Source organism: Capra hircus, chromosome 12 (genome assembly GCF_001704415.2).
Source record: "Capra hircus breed San Clemente chromosome 12, ASM170441v1, whole genome shotgun sequence".
NCBI lineage: Eukaryota > Metazoa > Chordata > Mammalia > Artiodactyla > Bovidae > Capra > Capra hircus.
The window spans coordinates 2,669,473-2,690,104 of NC_030819.1; the positions used below are offsets into that span (position 1 = coordinate 2,669,473).

Below are 20,632 nucleotides of genomic sequence, written 5' to 3' on the forward strand. Positions count from 1 at the left end.
CCTTAGTAAGACAGGAGCTGCATTCTCTAACCAGACCCAACTACTCATCCTCAGGGTGTAAAGCAAGAGTTTGAGAGTGAAAACAGGAATGTGGAAAAAACTACCCTTTGAAAGTTAACTAGAGATCTGAAAACTGCTCCACCGGGAAACCAGGTTGGTGGTCCCACAAGGAAACACACTGGGGATCCTACTTTGCCCCAGACCGACCCATGCAGCAACGGTCTCTTCCAGGTGACATCTTCGTCTCTGCTTGCAGGGGACTACTTTCCCATCATCTACCTGGTTCTGACACTATCTAAGCAGATTCCTGGTTACAGAAAGCAAGCTACAGACCCCTAAAGGTCAAGTGACTACTGGGGCATCTTTATAATCAATCCCAAATCATTAACTCAATACTAACGAGAAGAAAAGCAGAATTTCACAAACAGGCACTTTACGAACTCTCAAGGCAACATTAACTAAGAACAGTTAAAATCCATTCATTCCTAGATTAATGTAACTAATCAAATGCCTTGGGTCTCATCCAGCAGCAGTTCACATACAGGAAATATTTAATATTAGCCTAAATAAAATGTATGTGGGAGAATAATGAGGGAAGAGAAAGTAATCTTCTACTTTTTATTCACACCAATAAAAATTCATTAATTTCAGTACAAATTCACAAATTTATTTGACCACTGAGGAAGCTTTAATGTCCTTTCATATAATTTGGGTTAATAGAAAAGACCGAAAACAAACTAATCTTAAGACATTAATCAAACTTTTAATGTATCAATTTATTGCATATGTCAGTACAGAAAAATAGAAAGTATATTTTAAAAGAAATTTATTGTAAAAAAACAAATGTAAATGTTTGCTTGCCATGATTACCACATAATGCACTATAACATTCAAATCTGAGTTATAAAATTTTATTACGGCTTCAAATAAACTATGGCAAATAACAAAATATGATTTACATTATGAAACTGGATTAACTTATTTTATCCCGAATGTATCTGAATGGGTTGAAAACAACTTGAATTTTCAGCATATGGTGTACGGACAGAAATTGTTCAACATACACTCATCCCTGTTACATATGTATATATGACACTTTTCATAAAAGTGTCTCTTATACACAGTCCTATTGTTAAACTGCATTTTTGAGAAACAAAATATAAATGGAGGTATATTTGCGCCATCTGGCAAAAATGTGTTGCCTACTATTAGAATGAATGCATTTATTTTGCCACACAAATGAACACACTATTTCTGATTAGCTAAGATGATGTGCACATACGGCAATATAAGTCAACAGAAGTACTTTTTATTTTCTACTCTGATTTAAAAAATAGATGTCTGTGCTCTGTCATTCACAACTTTACCTGAGTGATATGAAAATACGTAAATTTAAGTGAATAATCCAAAAGTACTCTTTTCACGTTTCTTTCTCCGTAACTGCAGTCAAACACATTAAGAAAAACGGAGAGGGGAAAGGTCAGTGGAGGTTCCCGTATCTCTCACTCACGACCTAATTTAAAAAGGGATGTCTGTGACATCCCTTTTTAAGACTTACCGTATTTACTCCTAACCTCAAGGAAGGGACTCAATCAAAAACTACACTTTGGCTGGGCTTGCATGATAGTTTATATAAAATTGAATATGGCCTTCATTAAGTCCACCAAACAAGCCCAGACCCATCTCAAACCAAATGTTATAAACTACTCATAAGATGAGTAGGAAAACTTCAGGTGGCATGTATCCTCAGTTAAGTATTACAGTATCATTAATCTGGTGACACAAAGGTAGAACATGCATTATTACCAACTGTCTACAGTCATGAAAAAAATAAGTTTAAGCTGCCCATAACAAAATTCAGAATACCATTTTAATGAAAATACCAGTTTTACAGTCAAAGTATTTGCAAAAACGTAGGGTAGATACAACTAACAGGTGCTCCAGCCGCCTTCTCTGTTAGAAACGCCTTGGCTCCCACGCTCCGCGTTCCGCTTCCTTGTCACCAACCTCAGCAGCTAATTACATCCCAGATCCCTCCCTCAGGGACCACGTCTCATTCACCTGCCCAGTTGTCTCTATCTTGTCAGTATTCTTTTATCTGCTAGGAAAGGTTTCCTCCTGTATTCTGCAGGGTCTTTCTTTAGGATACTCTTTGCCATTTTACTTCCAATAATCCCTTTTAGAATGATGGATTTTGATCTCAATGAATTTTCTTCTATTTTAAAAAATCACTCTAGGATTTCCAAATTATAGTTAAAACCTCCTCCAGAAACGCCTACAGCTGCTCTTGCATAAATGAGACAAATTAATAAACAAGATGGACACAAGCCTATACCCACTAAGAGATGAGTCCAAAATGAAGGTGTGACTCATGAATTCATGTTTTCTTGACCAGTTGCTTTGGCCACAAAATTAGATGTTTCAAAAAAAAAAAAAATGATGCCATGGGCTTCATGAACCCCTGATAATAGGAGCTTGTCTTCTACCTGTTTCCCATGTAAGGAAATAGCCTCAAATACAGAATGACACTAGGAAAGAAAGACTTAAATACTACAGCCCTAGACACAACCTCTCCCCTGTGCTGCAGAAAGAAATGCTCCTCAACCCAAAGAGAAGAATGAAGGCAAGAATGGGATAGACACAACTTCTGAAGTCCTGGTGCAAAAAAAGGCGGTGGGGAGGTCGCTTAAAAAAAACAAACACACAAATAAACCCGAAGTACTAAGAAAAACAGCAGCATTAAACAAAACACTGATGAAGAAAAGGCTTTTTATGCTTCATCAGTATAATGTTTACAACTAAAGTGGATAAACTGCTCCACAGTGTACTAAATGATCACAAGAAAACAATGTACTTTGTAAACGCTAAAAAATGACCCAAGTCTGGGTAAGCTCACGTCTAGATACGTTATGTTTCAGGTCTTCTTTCTTTTGAATGTATCACTATCTGGGATAGTCATTCTACACAGCAATGATTGACAGGATGAAAGCAGCCTTTAATTGTCGTGAATTTATACATACAAAATACACCTTCCATGATATGCATTTCCAATTATTTTTTTAAAAATCCATGATATTTTTACAATTTATAGAAAAGATTTGTCCTTGAGAAATCACACTTGCTGTATTTTATTTTTTCTTAAACACTGACAGAAAGTGAGAGGCAAGCATGTGATTTGGCCAAAGTGTCTCTAGCCCTGTCTTCACAGCAAGTGTTTCTGACTGGGGTCAAGATTACTGACCCATTCTTTCTCTGCCGGAGCTGCTTGCACAAAGCCAATAAATACAGCTAAAATATTCAAAACAGTGTACGTTAGAGCTGACGTAATAATGCACACATCTCAATTCCCTCTAATTTTTGAGGACTGCTTATGGGTTTTCAGGTAAATCTTGTAAGTTTAAGGGGCTCTTTTTTTAAGCAAGATTTTTCTTACTCTTCTGCATGTCTAAATACTACTTTTCACTTACAGCCATTTAATGGTTAAATGTGGTAATAGGTTCTGTGATAAAAAGCTCTAGAGTTCTGTCACTCACACATTCTCACATGTAGAAAATGAATAAAGACTTCCTAAAGCTGTCCTTGGATGCAGCCCCTCTATTTATAACTGAAACATTAAGCTGAAGAATGTAATTTCTTTTGTTTCTGTCACTTCTATTTTCAGAAAGTCCAATAAATGTTACCTTGGCTTCAGTGGGATAGATCCACCTAGATATTTGGATTTAAAAAAGCAAATGTAGGAATTTTTGTAAAACAGTATGTACACTAATGTAGTAAGACTTCCTAATTGATTCTTAAATAGGTTCTGATCTTCATTACGACTGCTATTAGTGGTTCAGCTGTAGACTTACAAAATGACAGAAGCTAAAATTCTTTTTGCCACCAAAATTATTGATACAAATGTTAAAAAGTTCAAATATGCACATCAAAGCTGCAGTAAAAGTCTCAATTTCTGTTTTTACATGCCATGATCCAGACTGTACCTAACAAAACATGGTACATTTACACTGGAAAAGGGGGTCCCATTTATTTTGAAGAAAAGGCTGGATCGCAGGATTCAGCAGAGCAAAAGTCAACGGCGACCTGCTCATAGGTCTCAATTTCATTTCTGGCTAAAAACAAAATAGAGTTTACATAAAAATAGATATAACCCAGGTTACCATATACACTGGTATATGATCAGTACTATTTACATTAAAAACAGTGCATTGCGTAAGTCAAGAAATAAAATACCACCATGCGTTTCCTTTTTTTTTTTTTTCATTTCCATTTTTAAGGTGAAAAATGCAATCACAGAACTGAGGTTGCTTACCATGATTGTCCCAATATTTACGAAAGGAATAACACCCAAAGGCTTCTCATTTACATGTCTCCTTCCACACTTAGGCATTAATCTAAGTGTCACACGGATTACACGTACATCTTGAGCAACAAGAAACTTTTGAATATGCTGTAATAGCATATTAAACTAAAGATATGGATAAGCAACCACACTGAAAAGTCCGATGAAAATGTATGAAATAATCCCAATAATTATAGTTTTTCAAATGTAAAAAACTATTTGGATCATTTTAAAGGAGCACTGAAGTCCTTTCAAAGTTTAATGTCACTCTTCAGACAAGTACAGACATAACACACTTCCAGAAAGGAGTATTTTCTATCATTCTGCACAAATTAAAATGCAGTGCTTTAATGAGAAAGAAAAGCATCATATAATTGTTACATTAGATGAAGTTTTGGCCATCTCTTCAGGAGAAGGACTCTTTATTACTTCTTTGATGAACTGTTCGAGGGCCGTGAAGTAACCCTGGCACTGCCATGTATCGTTATGAGTTCCATCGGGAAAAATGGCTAATCTCTTAGTCCGAGATGGGGAGAGCTCATAGAGCTGCTTCATCATTACCGGTGGGATTAACTGGTCGGAGAGTCCGGAGATGAAGAGAGAAGGCATTCTGCACTGAGAGATCTTTCTGTAGGACAAGAACTTATTTTTGTAGCACCATAAAGGAAGGTAGCGCATCGGAAAGAATGAGAATAAAGTGCTGGCCATGTGCGGTATGCTTAAAAACGTGTTCTCAACCATGATGGCTGAAATCCTATGTGAGTTCTCAGAAGCCAAGTGAATCGCTACCGCGCCTCCCAGGGAACGGCCGAACAGGAAGACTTTCGTCTTGTCAAGGTCGGGCCTGCTCATCACATAGTCCAGCACAGCCTCAGAGTCAAGGTAGAGGCCTTCTTCGCTTGCTTCTCCTTCACTCTTTCCATAGCCTCGGTAGTCGACCAGCAGGAGATTAACTTTGAGGTTAACCAACATAAGCAAGGCGTTTGGCAGCCTGTGGCCTATGTTGCCTGCATTCCCGTGAAAATAAATTATAGTCGGGGAATAGGGTGAGCTGTCTCCAGTGTATCTTATCAAAATAAGATTCAGACGCACTCCATCTTTGGTTCTGATGAAAATGTTTTCATGTGGAATACCAGTGGGCATGGGAACATAAAGGCGTGAAGAAGACGGCTGTTCTGGGAAGTAAAGCAATACATCCTGGAATTTATACAGAATACCTGCTATTGATATGAATATTAACAGAAGTAAGACAATGCCTCCATACAGATGAAAGGTCACTATTAAAGATAAAAGAGAAATGCGGCAGAGAGCCCAAGACCAGGAAGCCAAAGCTACCAGCCATCTTTCAACAAAGTTCCACAGCACCCAGGACTTTTCCATCGTGGCTCTCTGCAAGTGCCCTAGAGAGAGAAAGAGAGAAAGAGAGTCAGTGAGGCGACATGTATCTATTAGCTTAAAAGTTAGATCCACGATGTAACAAATCCCATCACTAGGAGAATCCTTGAAAACCTACATCAGTCCATCCACAAAACTGATTGTTCTAATTCTCTTGGTCCCTTCAGTTCTCAAGCTGTTTGCACCCTCCACTGCTGTATTGATGAAAGCCAAATATGCATCAAATTATATTCATTTTCTAAAAAGAAAAAAAAAGCAGTTTTTTTTTTAATGCATTAAAAATACTTTCATTCATGTATCTTCCTTGATTTAATAGAAAAATAAACTGATGCCATGTTCCCCATTTTTTCCAGGAGGGAACAGAGGCTCAGGAGCCTAAGTGGATTGGCCACATCCCAGCTTTGCAGGCAGAAGAGCCTGGAGGCCAAGAAGCACGACGAGGCCAAGAAGCACGACGAGGCCAAGAAGCACGACGAGGCCAAGAAGCACGCCGGCAAGGCCCCTGGTGCACCCACTGGTCAGCTGAGGAGGGCGAGGGCAGTTTTCTGAACGGAGGTGAGGCTGGCACGTCACATCGCATCAGCTTCAGGTCTGCTGTACATGCTGCACGCTGGTCACCCCGGCAAGTCTAGTTAAAGGCCATCAGCACGTGCAGGTGCAGGCGCAGCACCCCTTCCTTACAAGGAGGACGTCCGCGGCGGCGCCTCAGGGCAGCTCCGACCTGTGCTTCTCTAAGGGCGGCGCTGAGCACCTCCTCGCGCGCCACCGGCCACGCGCACGCCTTCTCTGGAGCGACGTCTATCAGGCCTGCACATTTTTTGACTGGGTGGCGGTGTTTTGCTGTGTTTTTGATATTGAGCTGTATAAGCTGTTTGTCTCTTTTGGAAAATAAGCCCTTGTTGGTCTCATGATTTGCAAATATTGTTTCCCAGTCTGTAGGTTGTCTTTTCATTTTGTCTATGGTTTCCTTCACTGGGCAAAAGCTTTTAAGTTTAATTAGGTCCCATTTGTTTATTTTTTGCTTTTGTTTCCATGACTAGAGAAGACAGATGCAGAAAACATTGCTGCAATTTATGTCAAAGAGTGTTCTGCGTTCTTCTCAATGAAACCATACATGAGACTGTCTGAATTTCTCTGACAGTCATTATTAGCATATAGAAACACAACATATTTTTGTATATTGATTTTGTATCCTACACCTTTATTGAGCTAAGTAGGTTGAGGGCAAATTTTATTAAAGAGGGAGTTAACAGAGTCTAACCTGTCAAGATCAATCCAAAAGACTTTATTGTCAATTTTCCACATTATAGAAAAAATTTGTAATTAAACTAGAATACAAAAATAAAGTATCCTTCCCCCCTCCCCACCCGCCCCAATTTGGAGGTTCTTGCATAGCTAAATTTAAAAAACAATTTAAAACTGTGCTCAGTCGCTCAATCGTGTCTGACTCTTTGAGGCCCCATGGACCGTAGCCCACCAGGCTCTTCTGTCTATGAAATTTTCCAGGTAGGAATCCTGGAACGTGTTGCCATCTCCTTCTCAAGGGGATCTTCTCAACCCAAGGATAGAACCCTCGTCCCTTGCATCTCCCACATCAGCAGGCAGATTCTTTACCACTAGCGCCATCCGGGAAGCCCTTTCTAATACTGTATTATTTTTAAGGAACAGTCTAGTAATTTGTGTTTCACAACTGATTTAAAAGAAACTTTAGACTGCGAGCCCTGTGCAACATGCTCAATCCTTTATACAGCCCTTACTGCAATTTCACACCCACGAGGCAACAAAGACTGCTGCGGTATACTGATAAGGCTGCAAACGCTCAGGGGACAGGTGTGAAACAAAGGCACAGGAATTCTATCTGAGAACCAGAGGTAAGTGAAGAAAATTACTCACTGGAGAAAAATCTTTTAAAACTTTGCTGAAAAATAAAACTGAGGTAAAGAAAATACAGAATAAAAGCTTTCAAAAGTCAATGCTTTTATAATCAAATAAAATTTACACATATTGTCTTAAAAAGGCAAAAGAGGTGAGATGCTACAATTTTTTGTAGTCATCTACTTATTTACCATTAAAAAAAATTCTCTTTTACTAACAAAACTATCCATAAAGTTAGTCTTAATTTAATGAATAATTCTTAATGACTTATTTTAAAAATTTTACTGTATGCTATAAACTTTTAGCATTTCAGTTCATCAAATTAAACACTGAGATCAAGTTAAATTATGCTGGCTATACAGATGAGTTAGATGATTTAATAGATTTAATTTTTCATCATTATCTCACCAAAAATAGCTAACTATTTCACTAAACATGGACTTTCAAATTTGAGTTTTTTTCAAATGACTCTCTTCTTTGACTACAAACCAACAGCCTAGCATTTTTCTGAAGCTGCTCTGAAATCAATACTGCCACCCAGTTGTGGCAAGTTTTATTACAATAAGCTTGACGATAAGCCAGAGAAAAGCAGGTATGGGAGGTGAAGACAAAAATCCAAGCTTAAAAGACATGGCAGCAGCACCTGAGCATGAGGGATCAGAGCTGGGTAGAACCAGGCTGCAAGAAGCTACACTCCGGCAGCCGAACAAGCCAAGGGCACAGAGTCCTGAACTCCAGCCCCGGCTCCAGGTCGCCAACCGACGCGGCTCCTGGCCCAGGACGGCCGTGCACCAACAGCACCGGGGCTGCTCTAGTAACCGTCACTGTAGGGGTGGGTCTCAGAGCCACATCTGACCGCCTTCCTTTTTCATCTAATGCTAACACTTACTTAATTTAATCCTTATTTCTCTAAGTGTAAGAGAATGACTTTCATTTGCACCTAGGAGTTGTATAGGAAAATTTGGAAATAGACTGGCATTTATCTGATACATCAAAACAAAACAATGTTTGCATAATGATTAGGATTAATGAGGTCTAGGATATAACATACAAATACGCTAGAGCACTGTACCATTTGGGAAAAATACATCATTTAAGATATTTCTTTAGTGAAAAAAGGTACTTTTTTTTTTCATAGTCAAGCCAATCATTTATGACAGAAGTATCCGAGAGACGCGTAACTCAAGTATCATTTGTTCTGTGACATATCAGGAAAAAACAGTAAATTCATCCCCTTAAAGTCTGCTCTGCCATGTATTTGTTAAGTAATCTTGGGTGTATCACTTATTTTCAGTTTGAATTTTCTTTTCGGTAGAATGAGAATTTTTAAAATGCTCACATAACTGCATTCTGAACACTGGACATGTATATTTAAGAGTGGACATCAGGAAAAGTGGCATATTTGAGTCCATTATTGCTTAGGAATAATAGGATTAACCTTGCAGTTTTCCACAAAGCTTTCCTGAAACATCACCTAGATTAAATACAAATGCAATCTTGCAATGGATTGTTACACTGTGCAAGTCAATAAAAGTCAATTCACTTTGAGGAATAGCAAATGGAAGTCAATTTTAAGGATTGGTTAATAAAAAATGTTCTAGAGAGTGTGTGTGTCTTCTCTTTAATACACTGCAGCATACGGGTGGCTTAGAAAGAGACCTCTGCTCAGACTGCCTCATGTTTCCTAACCCGATTTGCCAGTGACTTCCGCTCCCCATTCTGTACCATGCCTCCATGCTCTTAAAGGAACTGGATCTAGCAAGCAATCCAGGAAGGACTTCTTATTCAACAAATTTGATGAAACTATCAACGAAGTACAATTATTCAAGCCATAACTCGAGCCATCTGTTGAGATATAAAAATAACTGTGCATAAACCCAGATGCTATGATGGTCAGTAAAAAATGAACACTTCCTTGAAAACAGTCAACAGATCCCAGAGCTAGCAGCAAGTTTCCCATTTGTTTTGCCAAAAAAATTAGTGTGAATAAAGGGTTAACAAAATCTCTTCTCCTCCCTGGAAAAATAAAGAGCTCTGGTTAACCCTCAGCACTGTTTCCCTGGGAACCTCCTACAGGTAGGCGACCAGAAATGTTTCTGAGGAACTCTCTGCGTGGTGGGCCTGACGCCACCGCAGAGCTGAGTCTGGCTGTGCGGGGTAAGGTGTGCGCCTGGCGCGTTCTCGGCTGAGTCCTGGGCACTATGCCTGTGTCCCACAACAAAAGACCCCACTTCCCGTGGGGCATGAAGCAGTTCGGTCACAGCGCCGCCTGCTCCCAGCCCTGCGTCCTCTCCCCACCAGCCTGAGCCGTCGCTTGGAATGGCACACGCGACGCTGCCAAGCCGGGTCTTCGATCCGCATCTTTCAACAAGGCAGTGGGAAGCTGGGGTCGGGTATGGTCTGCTGCGTCTTTTGAGAGTGTCCCGCTGAACCCAAGACCACTGCTGCTGGTCATGCAGAATAAGCAGGGCAATTAGCTACCCCTTAGAAAGAACATCTCAGGAGGCGGCATTTATGAAGGGTGTTGCCAGAAGAGATGGATTTTTTGCCAGGCTCTTTCGCATGCTGCAATGCATTCGCTAGTAACATCTCAGAACCATGAGCAGTCAAGATAAACGGTGAGCTTACCATGCCTGAAGCGAAACCAAAGTTTACACTGATTAGAAAAGTTGTTTAGAGGGAAAGGACGTTAGACCTGTTGAGCACAGAAGCTTGGTCCCCAGTATCCCTCATCTTCCACGCTTCTTTTACATTATTACCATGTTTTTAACATTATGCCTGGTGGTGGTGGTGGTTGGGTCGCTAAGTCGTGTCCAACTCTTGCGACCCCATGGACTGTAGCCCACCAGGCTCCCCTGTCCATGGGATTCTCCAGGCAAGAATACTGGAGTGGGTTGCCACTTCCTTCTCCAGGGAATCTTCCAGATCCAGGGATCAAACCCGGGTCTCCTGCATGGCAGGCAGATTCTTTACCGAGTGAGCTACAAGGGAAGTCCCACGTCTTAAATAAATATCTAACTTATTCCCATTTCTCAATCATGCCTCTGCCAAGTTATCACACACTAACTGACTCTCGGGTCCATCTATCTGTGTCTCTAACCATTCCAACACCTGCTTAACCACTAAGAGAATTCATTGAAAAGCATGAGTTATCATGAGGATCTCTCATAAAAAGCAAACCCCGCTTGCTAATGAATCCAGTGGATTTTTCTCGTCCACACTGCAACAGTGTACCATTTAGTGGCACTAAATCCTGAATCTTCCTTGGCTTCCAGCAGAATCAAATTCTCATGTGTCTCCCTCTGACCCACCCCTGAACACAGGTATTTTCCAAGGACCTGTATACTGACCCTTCTTTCCCTCGGGGATTTCATTCTTTCTCATGCCTCCATCATACCAGTTTATGAATTACGAATTCTTCATGTCTACTTCATCCATAATCTCAATTTATCTGTTTGTTGAGTACTTGATGCTTCATAAGCAATGCAAACTTATCCCAAACTAAACAAATCCTCCTTAGCTAATGTTTTCCACGGTTTATGTAAATTATGAACAAAAAGGCATGATATGTGCACGAATGTTTTCTTTTTGAAAACCAGCTGATTCTAGGGCTTAATATAAAATAGCATGCAGACTAAATCTATGTTACAGTATCAAAAATAAGCACATTATAGCATGTTTTACAGCTAAGTAAAAAAATGTCAATCTTAGAAAAGTAATTTTTGTGCTTTTTATTTAGATAAAGTGGTTAGCAGTGTTACACTGATATTAGTGAACACTTCTCAAAAAATAACCTATTAAAAACATGATTAATTTTTTATTATGCATAGTCAAAGTAAGTCTAATCGTGACTGTTTTCTTTTTAAAAAGAACAGTTTTGAAACAGTTAGTAGTATCTTTTTATACTCTATTAGCACCTGGATCACAGGAATGAAACGTATGGATCTGCTGATGATCACTGTGAGAATTTTACGATCAACATTAACTAGTTTGGTCCACCGTGACTGCTCCGTATGCTTCCTATCTTAAAATATCAGTACAATAAGCAACTTAAGGCTAAAGACACAAAGAATGGATAGCTTGGAGCTGTCAGAACCACCATGCTGGCTACAGGGTGAGCCGAGGGTCCAGTCAGCTGCGGGAGCGATGGCCGCCATGCTCACCTGGTCTCCGCCACCTGCTCTCACACGTGGACTCAGGGCCCATTCCTAAGGGAAATACTTAAATAACTGTCCTACAAGCTGAGGCTTAAAAGAGATCAACAGCAAGTGTGTGCCCACCCTCAATGATCTTATATGAGTTCTCAAGAGCATCCTCAAGCCCAGCCTAGACCACAGAACAGCCCCATGGTCGCTTTCCCGGGCTCGTCAGATTCCAATGCAGGCTATCATCCGATATAAAGATGAAAGGCAATGCCACCAATACCTGCACCCATCTGCTAGCTCAACCACAGACGCTACAGATGACTCAAAATTTATAAACATGCAATTTTAAAAAATAACAGGACAAAGCACAGCTCCAGGGTTAAGAATTTCTCCTACTTTCTATCAAGCAGCTGTCTATGTCGCTTATTTTTATTCATTTAGCACAGTTACTCACAGGAACGGGAAGCATTCAAACAAAATCTAAATAAATACCTGGCAAGGGCAGTGTGAAGTAGAGCAGTTGAACTGGGCGAACTATAAGGTCCTGCTGAAACCTGAGACCTTTCTATGCCCGTGGTTCTCCAAGTGTGGCTGCAGACTCCTGGTGTCCCAAGGTCCATTCAAAGGGTGTTTCAGATCAACAGGACCAATGTAAGCAGACTAAAACGCTCCTTGCCGTTTCACTCTTTGACATTTGCACTAGTGGGACAAAACCAAAGACGGGCGAAACTGCCGGTGCCTTAGCAAGACTCAAGACGGGGGCCGCAAAATGTAGGCGCCCCTGCACTCTTTACCACATCTCACTCAGTGAGTCCACTTTGCAACATTTTGTGACAACAAGTGGCCAAGCAAGGGGGGCACTAATGCTGAGTGTGGCTGCGCTCAGTCCCATCCGAAGCTTTGCGACCCTATGGACTGTACTGAAAACACATCTGACGTGTAGGATGAACTAGCTGCTTTATTTAAGTGACACCACTTTTACCTAAAAAGACAACTGATAAACTGTGGTTGTTCAGACTTGTGTCTTTGGCGGACATTTTTTCTGAAGAATGAGTGAAGGTGCAAATAGCTTCCTCGACTTAAGAGACTTTTCTGATGGCACTGTGATGGTAATGACACTAACAAGTGTGATTTTTGACAACATGTTAAATGTGTGACTATTTGGAAGAATCTGCCCAGCACAGTAAACTAACATTTTCAATGACCAGGGTTATCGGTGTCACAAAAATCAAGCATGGGTAAAAAAAAAAATTCATTGAAAGATAAACCAATGGATTTTACCATAATGGAGACAAAAAGTTCTTTGATATGGATTTCAGATTCCACAATGTAACTGATCTTTAAGAAACTGCCATCTGTTGAGTATATCCACAATTATCTGAAAAGACTATTAAAATAACCCCTTTACAACCATAATCTGTGTGAGTCTTTCTTCATAAACTTCACCGAAAACAACCTACCATATGACAGTGAATGCAGAAACATGATAATATGCCTGTCTTCTATTAAACAGACATTAAAGATATTTATAAAAATGTAAAACAGCGCTATATTCCTTGCTAATTTTTTGGCAAAGATGGCTATTTTGCATAAAAATGTTATTATGCTGAAATACGATGGATTTTTTTACTGTTATTTTTAAGTGATAAAATTATGCATTTTATAAGCTCCCACTCTTAATTTCTAAAACAATAAATATCTTTCTACATAGTCTACATATATGAAAACTCTTTGGAGACCTCAATAATTTTTTAAAATGTGAAGGTGCTCTGAAACAAAAAAAAAATTGAGCACCACTGTTCTACACTGCCTAACTACATAATTTTATTGCCTTTTTTCTGCAAAGACTTAATACCTTTAAATTAACAATGAAGTACTACATTAATTCAAATCTTTTGTGCATTATAATATTTACAGGTTTCTAAAGCTTTACAGGTCCTGGAAGAGAAATATCTTCAGTAAAGACACATAATTTCTTTGGGTCCCAAGGACTACGGCCATAAGACAGATGGCAAACGGGGGATGACCTCTCAGCCGGGGTCATCTAGTGCCCTGAGTGAGGCTCTGACCCAGTCACTGCTGCTTTGCACACCTCGGTGACTAGTCACGTCCATGTTTAAATGTGGGAAACCACTCTGAATGAGCATCCTTGTGCGTCACTTTCTGAGTTTCTATATTTGTAAAAGGAAGCAGTTACCTGAATAATACCTAAGGTCTCACAAATTCTACTTTACAGGTGATAGAGAAAAATTAAAGGCTGGAATTGGAAAGTAGATATTGAATTATAAATAATACTGTTTTCACTAACTGGTACAGTGGAAATGTGGAGGCCCTGGTTATGGGACTTTTAAGAGTACCTGAAAAGTTACTGAGAGATATAGGACTCCAGAAATCACAGATGTGTGGAGATGTGGTGATTTTATATTTCAACTGAGGTTTGTAAAATATTTAACTCATCAAACACGTTCAGTCTCTTTCCCAGACCATCACTATCAAAGTAATATGTCTAAACAACGCACAGTCAAAGCTGTAGAAAATAACTTTGGCTAAACAATCTTCACAAAATAATCGACATCGTTATGTTTTAGGAGTTTGTAGTTAATAGGAGGGGAAGAAGAAAAGCTGGTATACAAAGACCATCATGAGTTTCCATGAACTCGATGGGTTTTTTTCTTTGCTTTGCACAGGGAACTCAGGTTATTCTCTCCAATAAGAAGCAATGTCAGTGATGCAAAGGGCACCTTCCAGATTAATTCCAAGTGTACAGTAACAACGAGCCTCAACCTCCTCCTCACCAAAGAACACTACTGCCTTCCCTGTGAAGCTGGCGGTCTCTTCGTATCAATCCTTTATTCTGTGATATTTTATCTAAATATTTAAAATAAAGATTAACAACTTGCATTAAGAACTAAAACTCAAACTATGGGAATGAATACATTTAATTATGATTGTCCCAATAATTTGTTTTTGTTCAGTCGCTCAGTCGTGTCCGACTCTTTGCGACCCCATGGACTGCTGCACGCCAGGCTTCCCTATCCTTCACCATCTCCCGAAGTTTGTTCAAATTAATGTCCATTGAGCTGGTGATGCTATCAAACCATCTCATTCTCTGCTGCCCTCTTCTCCTTTTGCTTTCAATCTTTCCCAGCAGAGTAAACTGGACAAATATGTTATTCTTTCAATCATAGATAAAATTTTAATGAAGGTTGGAACTGACTCACAAAAAGGAAGTAAATGCTAATTATCCTCATTATTTTTAAACTGCAAAAGTTTATATCGAATTGCACGGTATACGTTCATTTACTGATTCTGCCAAGAGAAAAAGGTCTTTGAAAACTCTAAAAGATGTTTTACCTATACATGAATTAAATAGGAATTCCTCAAAAACAAACTAATTGAAGAGGAATTAATAATAAATACAATTTTAAACAAAACACCATTTTAAAAAGTCATAAATGTACTATTATTTTAACGGCCTTTATATCCAACTCTACTGATGATTTTAGGAACATCCTCTTTAAAAAAAAAAAAAAAAAACTGTTCGTACATTAAAAAAATACCATACCAACAAGTGACAAAACCATGCATAGGTGCAAGGGAACACTTAAAAAGCAGGAAGCAAATTCATGTGTCACTCCTGACCCCTACATCACAAGGGGAGAATGGTATCCTCTGGGGGAATTCACAGCTTCCAGTCACGTTTCAGGTAACAGAGAAGCAGATTCAGCCTTCCCGCCTTAGTGTATCTCCTTTTCTGCTAAGCACTGGGGAGTTAAGAAACCATGCCAGCTGCACAGCTGAAATGGAAACACAAATAGCCGCTATCAGTGTGCTGGAGACACCGCAGAATGAATTATCTATTTCCCTAATGGTTACCCACATGTCATCAATAATGAAAAAGCGAGTATTAATAGTCCTATGGGACAAATGAACAATAACTGCCTATGGATATGCTGGATAACAACTGAAGAGTTCAGAGAGCATTTTAAACTGGGATTTCAATCAGCTTGAGCAGACGTCTGGAACACTACACCAGACAGCAACTCAGGAGCATTTTGGGGTTTCTCTTTCACTGGGAACACAGGAGACCTGGCACATAAGAGTCAACTCTGAGGGAGCAAAAACGACAGATTCTTGCCACTGTGGAAGCCAATCGCAACTTGTTCTGAGAGTAAATATCAAAGAAAGAAAATTAAAAAAAAGAAAAAGGATCCACAAGGCTAAAAATGCAAACAGTGATGTTAGAATAAAAAATGATAATGTAATTCAGGAAGTTTCCAACTTGTGAAGGGATAGTGTTCTAAATACTATTAACCAAACGGATCAAACTTAGAATTCATTTTCTTATAAAACCAATGTTCAGGAGAAGCAAGATTCCCAGGCTAACTCATAAATACGCACAGTTCATGCCCTAAAAATGCAACAGCTTTGCAATTCCAGTACAATGTACTGCTGCAGGAGTTAAGACTTGTAAGAAACAGGAACATAAAATGTAGTAATTTATTATGCAGCCTATCACTTCAGGGAAAGAAAAATCCTAATTAGAAAAAACTAGAATCCTTTTTTAAAGCTCTGTTCTAAAAAGAGTATACAAGGACCTCAAACCTTGTAGAGACTAAACAAGAATCAGAAAGATTTTAGAATCTGTGGGTAACAACTGAGTTCTAAATTAAGGAAAAAACAGAGAAACAGAAATAGACTCCCCTGAGGAAAGAGACAAGAGAGGAAAGATCATGGCAAAACGTGAGGGTGGATGGTTTCCCTACCCACTACTGAAGTCAAACTGTTAAGCCAGGACAGCGTGGTGAGGAAATGCTCTCATCCAGGCCTGAGGTGTGTCTCAGAAGAGGGGAGGCACGCCAAGATGCCTATGTTCAGATATTCACAACCTGGCTTCCTTTCCTCATTCCAAAGGAAATTCCTCATCCAAAGAAAACCATCAACGGCAGGCAGTGTCTGTGCGAGGAGAAGGAGCCTGTTTCCAAGCTCGGTATGTTAATAGCTAGGTGGCTTTTGCCAACCCATTTACCCTCTCTAAATGTATGTCTCCTCGTAGGTTAAAAGGAGATCAAACACCTAACCAGAACTCGGCTGAGACCAAATGTAATGCAGTGCGCTGAGAAACACAGCTCCTTGCAGGAGACAGAATTTAAAGCATTCTGTTTACCTACGAGAGCAGACTAGGTCAAAGTACAACTAGCAGGTCTGCTCGACTTGGATTTTAAACAATGGCAGGACTCGCCGGAGAACACCTGAGTCGCGGCACACAGGAAGTAACGGGGGCGACGCCTTCTTTTTTTCTGTCAAAACTCAGCGCGGGGGGCAGTTCCTTCAGAAAGCCTTCCCTGGACCTCTGCTCCCTAATGCCAACCACGCCATATCCTGCAGTTTGCACAAACGCACGCGGTGGCACTCACTAGTGTAGCCTAACTCACCTGCTTCACACGGGCTGCGGATTCCTTGACGACAGTGACATCACCTTATGGAAATCCGCCTAAAGATTTTCAGGAGATTGAGCAAAGCTGGGCACCCAGTAAGTCTCTATTAACAATGACTGGGTTGAGCGATCTCGGTCTTCAGCAGGACAGTTATTAGGACAAGAACACTAGACGGTCAACCGTGACTTATTTACTTCTTACTTAGAACAAAACTTAACCTTTTAGCAAAAAAAGACATGCGAGCAATCTAAGCCTGCCCACGAAGAATTAACCACCCCACCGAATGATACCAGGAATAAGATGCCACGAAAAGCGAGCTTGACACTGAAGAGCCCGGATCTCCTCCTGTCTCTCCACTGAGTCCCTACTACGGGGGAAAGGTAACTCAAAGGGCCGTTGAATACTAAGACTTGTTTGGGGGGGCGGGCGGCTGTGACGCCTTGGGCAGTAAACTTTCGTGATACATTTTGCAGAACAATATCCATACACGTTGCTGACACGGGCGTCTGCAGACTGACTTTCAACTCGGCGGGGGTGCTCCGGGGCGGCTCCGTCGGCGCCCCGAAGTTCCTGCCCCGACAGGCGCGGCTCTCACGACCTGTCCCTGACGTGAGCGGCCCAGGCCGCCCCCAGCCCCCTGGGCCCTGGGAGCGGGGCTCCGGCCGCACCCGTCCCGAGGGTGGAGGGCCGGGCCGGGGGGTGCTGGGGTTCGCGCGCGTCCCTGCAGACGCCGCGGACCGCGGCTCTCGGACGCGCCCCGGGCCCCCTCCCGGCCCGCGGAGCACAGGCGCGCCCCGGGCGCCCACAGCGCTGTCTGCCAGGGCTTCTCCGGCCCCCTCAGCAGGCGGAGGCGCCCCCGCACGGCCCCGCGGCGAGCAGCTCCCCGGAGGCCCCCCGCCGGCCGCCCCGCACTCACTCAGACCCGCGGGCAGGCCGCGCACTCGGGAGCCGGCGCCGCGCAGCAGCGTCCCCCGGCGCCGCTTCCGTCGCTCCTCATCGTCCTCCTCCGCCTCCCGCCGCGGGGCCGCCGCCGCCGTCGCCACGGTCCGGCCCCGAGCTCCCGCGGCGCCGCACTCGGCTCCCCTACTTCCGGCTCACGCTCGGTGTCGCCGGCAAATGCCCCCGCCGGCTCCCACATCACCTGCTCTGGCCCTTCCTCCTGGGAGCGGGGAAGGCGGCCCCCGCCCTCCTAAGCATGCGCAGAGACGGCGGCCCGGTAGGGGCGGGGGAGGAGAGTCCCCGGCGACGGAGGCCCGGGAAGGACAAGATACCGCGAGGCCGGATACCGCGTGCGATCGCGAACTGGGTACCCCCGCCGTGGGTGTCAGGTATCCTCCGAGCACCGGTAGACCTCCCGCCCTGCCTCTGACGACTCAGGATCTGCTGCGGGACGCTTTTCTTCCCGAAGAGAGTGTCTGCCTCAGAAGGTTGTTAGACGTATGGCAGTGAGTTCCGGCACTTCCATAAGGGCACTTAACTTCTTGTCTTCTTCCAGCCTAGCCCGCTCCTACCTTCGTCAGGGTGCACCGTCACGAGCGGATGCATGTTTTATCAGGCCCCGAGACCTGTACCACTTAGACGGCCCTTTTATTTAAAAAAATAAAATGAAATAAAAAAATTCAAAACTACCTTTTGCAACTTTTTACAAAAACCCAAGACCGTGGCAACATCTCTAGGGCCCCCTAACAAGGACTTGGAAGTGACCACACAAATGGGAGCCTCAAGCTGGAACGTCGTGACTTCCACGGTCAACCCCCTGCGCACCAAGTTGTACCGAACTGTTTGTTTATAGGTGTCTGTCTCCTGTCAGTCCCTATTCTCTGGACTCTGTTTTATATCTACAGAGGATATGTCATAATGTTTTCTTGAAACGTGAAATCGCTACCAGATTGAGAGCTCCAGCTCACAGAGTCTCTGGATAATAATTCCTGTTATAACCTGATAAGCACCACCCACCAAGACAGACGACCGCTTACGAACATAAACTAATAATCAAAGCAACTCTAGCGGATACTTAATGAAAAACTGTTGATTCTCTTTGAACCAAGCATTAGGCTACAATAACATGGTAAACTGGAGAGTGGGATTTGAATCAACTTGAGAGTTTGCTTTCCTGATTCGTGGGTCCCTTGTTACATCACTAGTACAGAGCACAGACCCCAACATTATAGCAACTCAATAGATGCTGAACAAGGTACGAAAATGTACACGAATGCCTTTGCAGAAGATGGGCATGTAGGGGATCCTTTAACTTAACACTGTCGGTTATTCCTCCCCAGTACATGGATGAGTTGACTAGTAGGTGGATGAATTACCCACAAAACAGTACCATGTGACTTTACAAGTCAAGTGATTTTAGAGAAATATTCAGTCAATATAGGTGAATTAGACATATAAAGAAATTAACTGTTGGGCTAGAAGGAGCTAGACTTCAGTCTAGCTTTACTGCATACTAGTACTGTGAATTGAATGTGTTTTTGTAAAATGAGGCTTTTGTACATTATACAACTCCTAAGGGCACTTAACGGCTTCAAGATGTATTCTTCAAGCTTGTTGCAGCAAAATTCCATTTTAAAGCAATAGTATTTTATGCTAAAATGAAGTGTCTAATTCTAAAAGTTGTTTCCTCCTACACTTTATGAATAAATTCTCAGTTCTCCATGGTGGAAGAGGACAAACCATAGGAACATACTGGTAGAAATCTACAGCTCCCAGAACATAAGGATTCGGTTTGTTTTCATTTCTCAATTTTGCATATGTAGTACAATTACAATATCATAGTAGCTGCTCAATAAAGATTTGTGGCACGATTTTATTTTGAATCCTTGAATATAAACTAGAACTCCACAGTTGATTTCCGAGTATGCAACTGTTTATATTATGAATGATACATTTTTTATTCTTATGAATTAGACGAGAACTCATCACAGTTGCACCATCATGAAAAGCACATAGGAAAGCACAGGCTCAGACAATTTTGCAAAAGCATATTTTCCCACCTAAATGAAACAGCAGACGTTTGGGGAAGGAAGATGCCCTCTTCCCCCCTGGGCGGTTTCTCAACCACGGAAATGAGCGTCGGTACCACTCTTTACACATAGGAAGCAGAACTCGAGAGGTTGTAACCTGCCAAGAGCAGCCTAAAGAAAGGCACAGGTCAAAGTGCCAATAACGAGCCAGTGGACAAAGTGTTTTGCGGTCTTACTTCGCGACGAAATCCACTCTCGCGGGTCAACCGACTGCAAATAGGATCTGCTGCTGAGGCCAACCGGATGTGTGTTTGTAACCACACTGTAACCCTCTCTGCCTCCGGTCCTCCGCAGCGCAGCCAGGCGGGCGGTCCTCCCAGAGCCCTCCGGAAGGTTACTGCGCTTGCGCACATCGTCTCCCTGACATCAGCCTCTGGACCCCGCAGGTACAGTCGGCGCTTGCGCACGGCA

General features: G+C 42.0%; 1 protein-coding gene across 2 annotated transcripts; it reads right to left on the bottom strand.

Annotated features, from left to right (window-relative positions):
- Positions 756–20,631, bottom strand: ABHD13 (abhydrolase domain containing 13). 2 transcript variants are annotated; one of them, XM_013968392.2, is made up of 2 exons: positions 20,398–20,631; positions 756–5,739 (listed from the first exon to the last, which is right to left on the bottom strand). In XM_013968392.2, the coding sequence occupies exon 2, from the start codon at positions 5,717–5,719 to the stop codon at positions 4,706–4,708; it is 1,014 nt and encodes a 337-aa protein (XP_013823846.1). In that variant the 5' UTR covers positions 5,720–5,739; positions 20,398–20,631; the 3' UTR covers positions 756–4,705. The 2 variants fall into 2 exon arrangements, with proteins under 2 accessions (XP_013823846.1, XP_017911856.1); XM_018056367.1 differs by lacking the exon at positions 20,398–20,631 and adding an exon at positions 18,109–18,351.

Excerpts from the sequence above, each read along its gene's own strand:
- ABHD13 (XM_013968392.2), bottom strand. The coding sequence starts at position 5,719 with ATGGAAAAGTCCTGGGTGCTGTGGAACTTTGTTGAAAGATGGCTGGTA.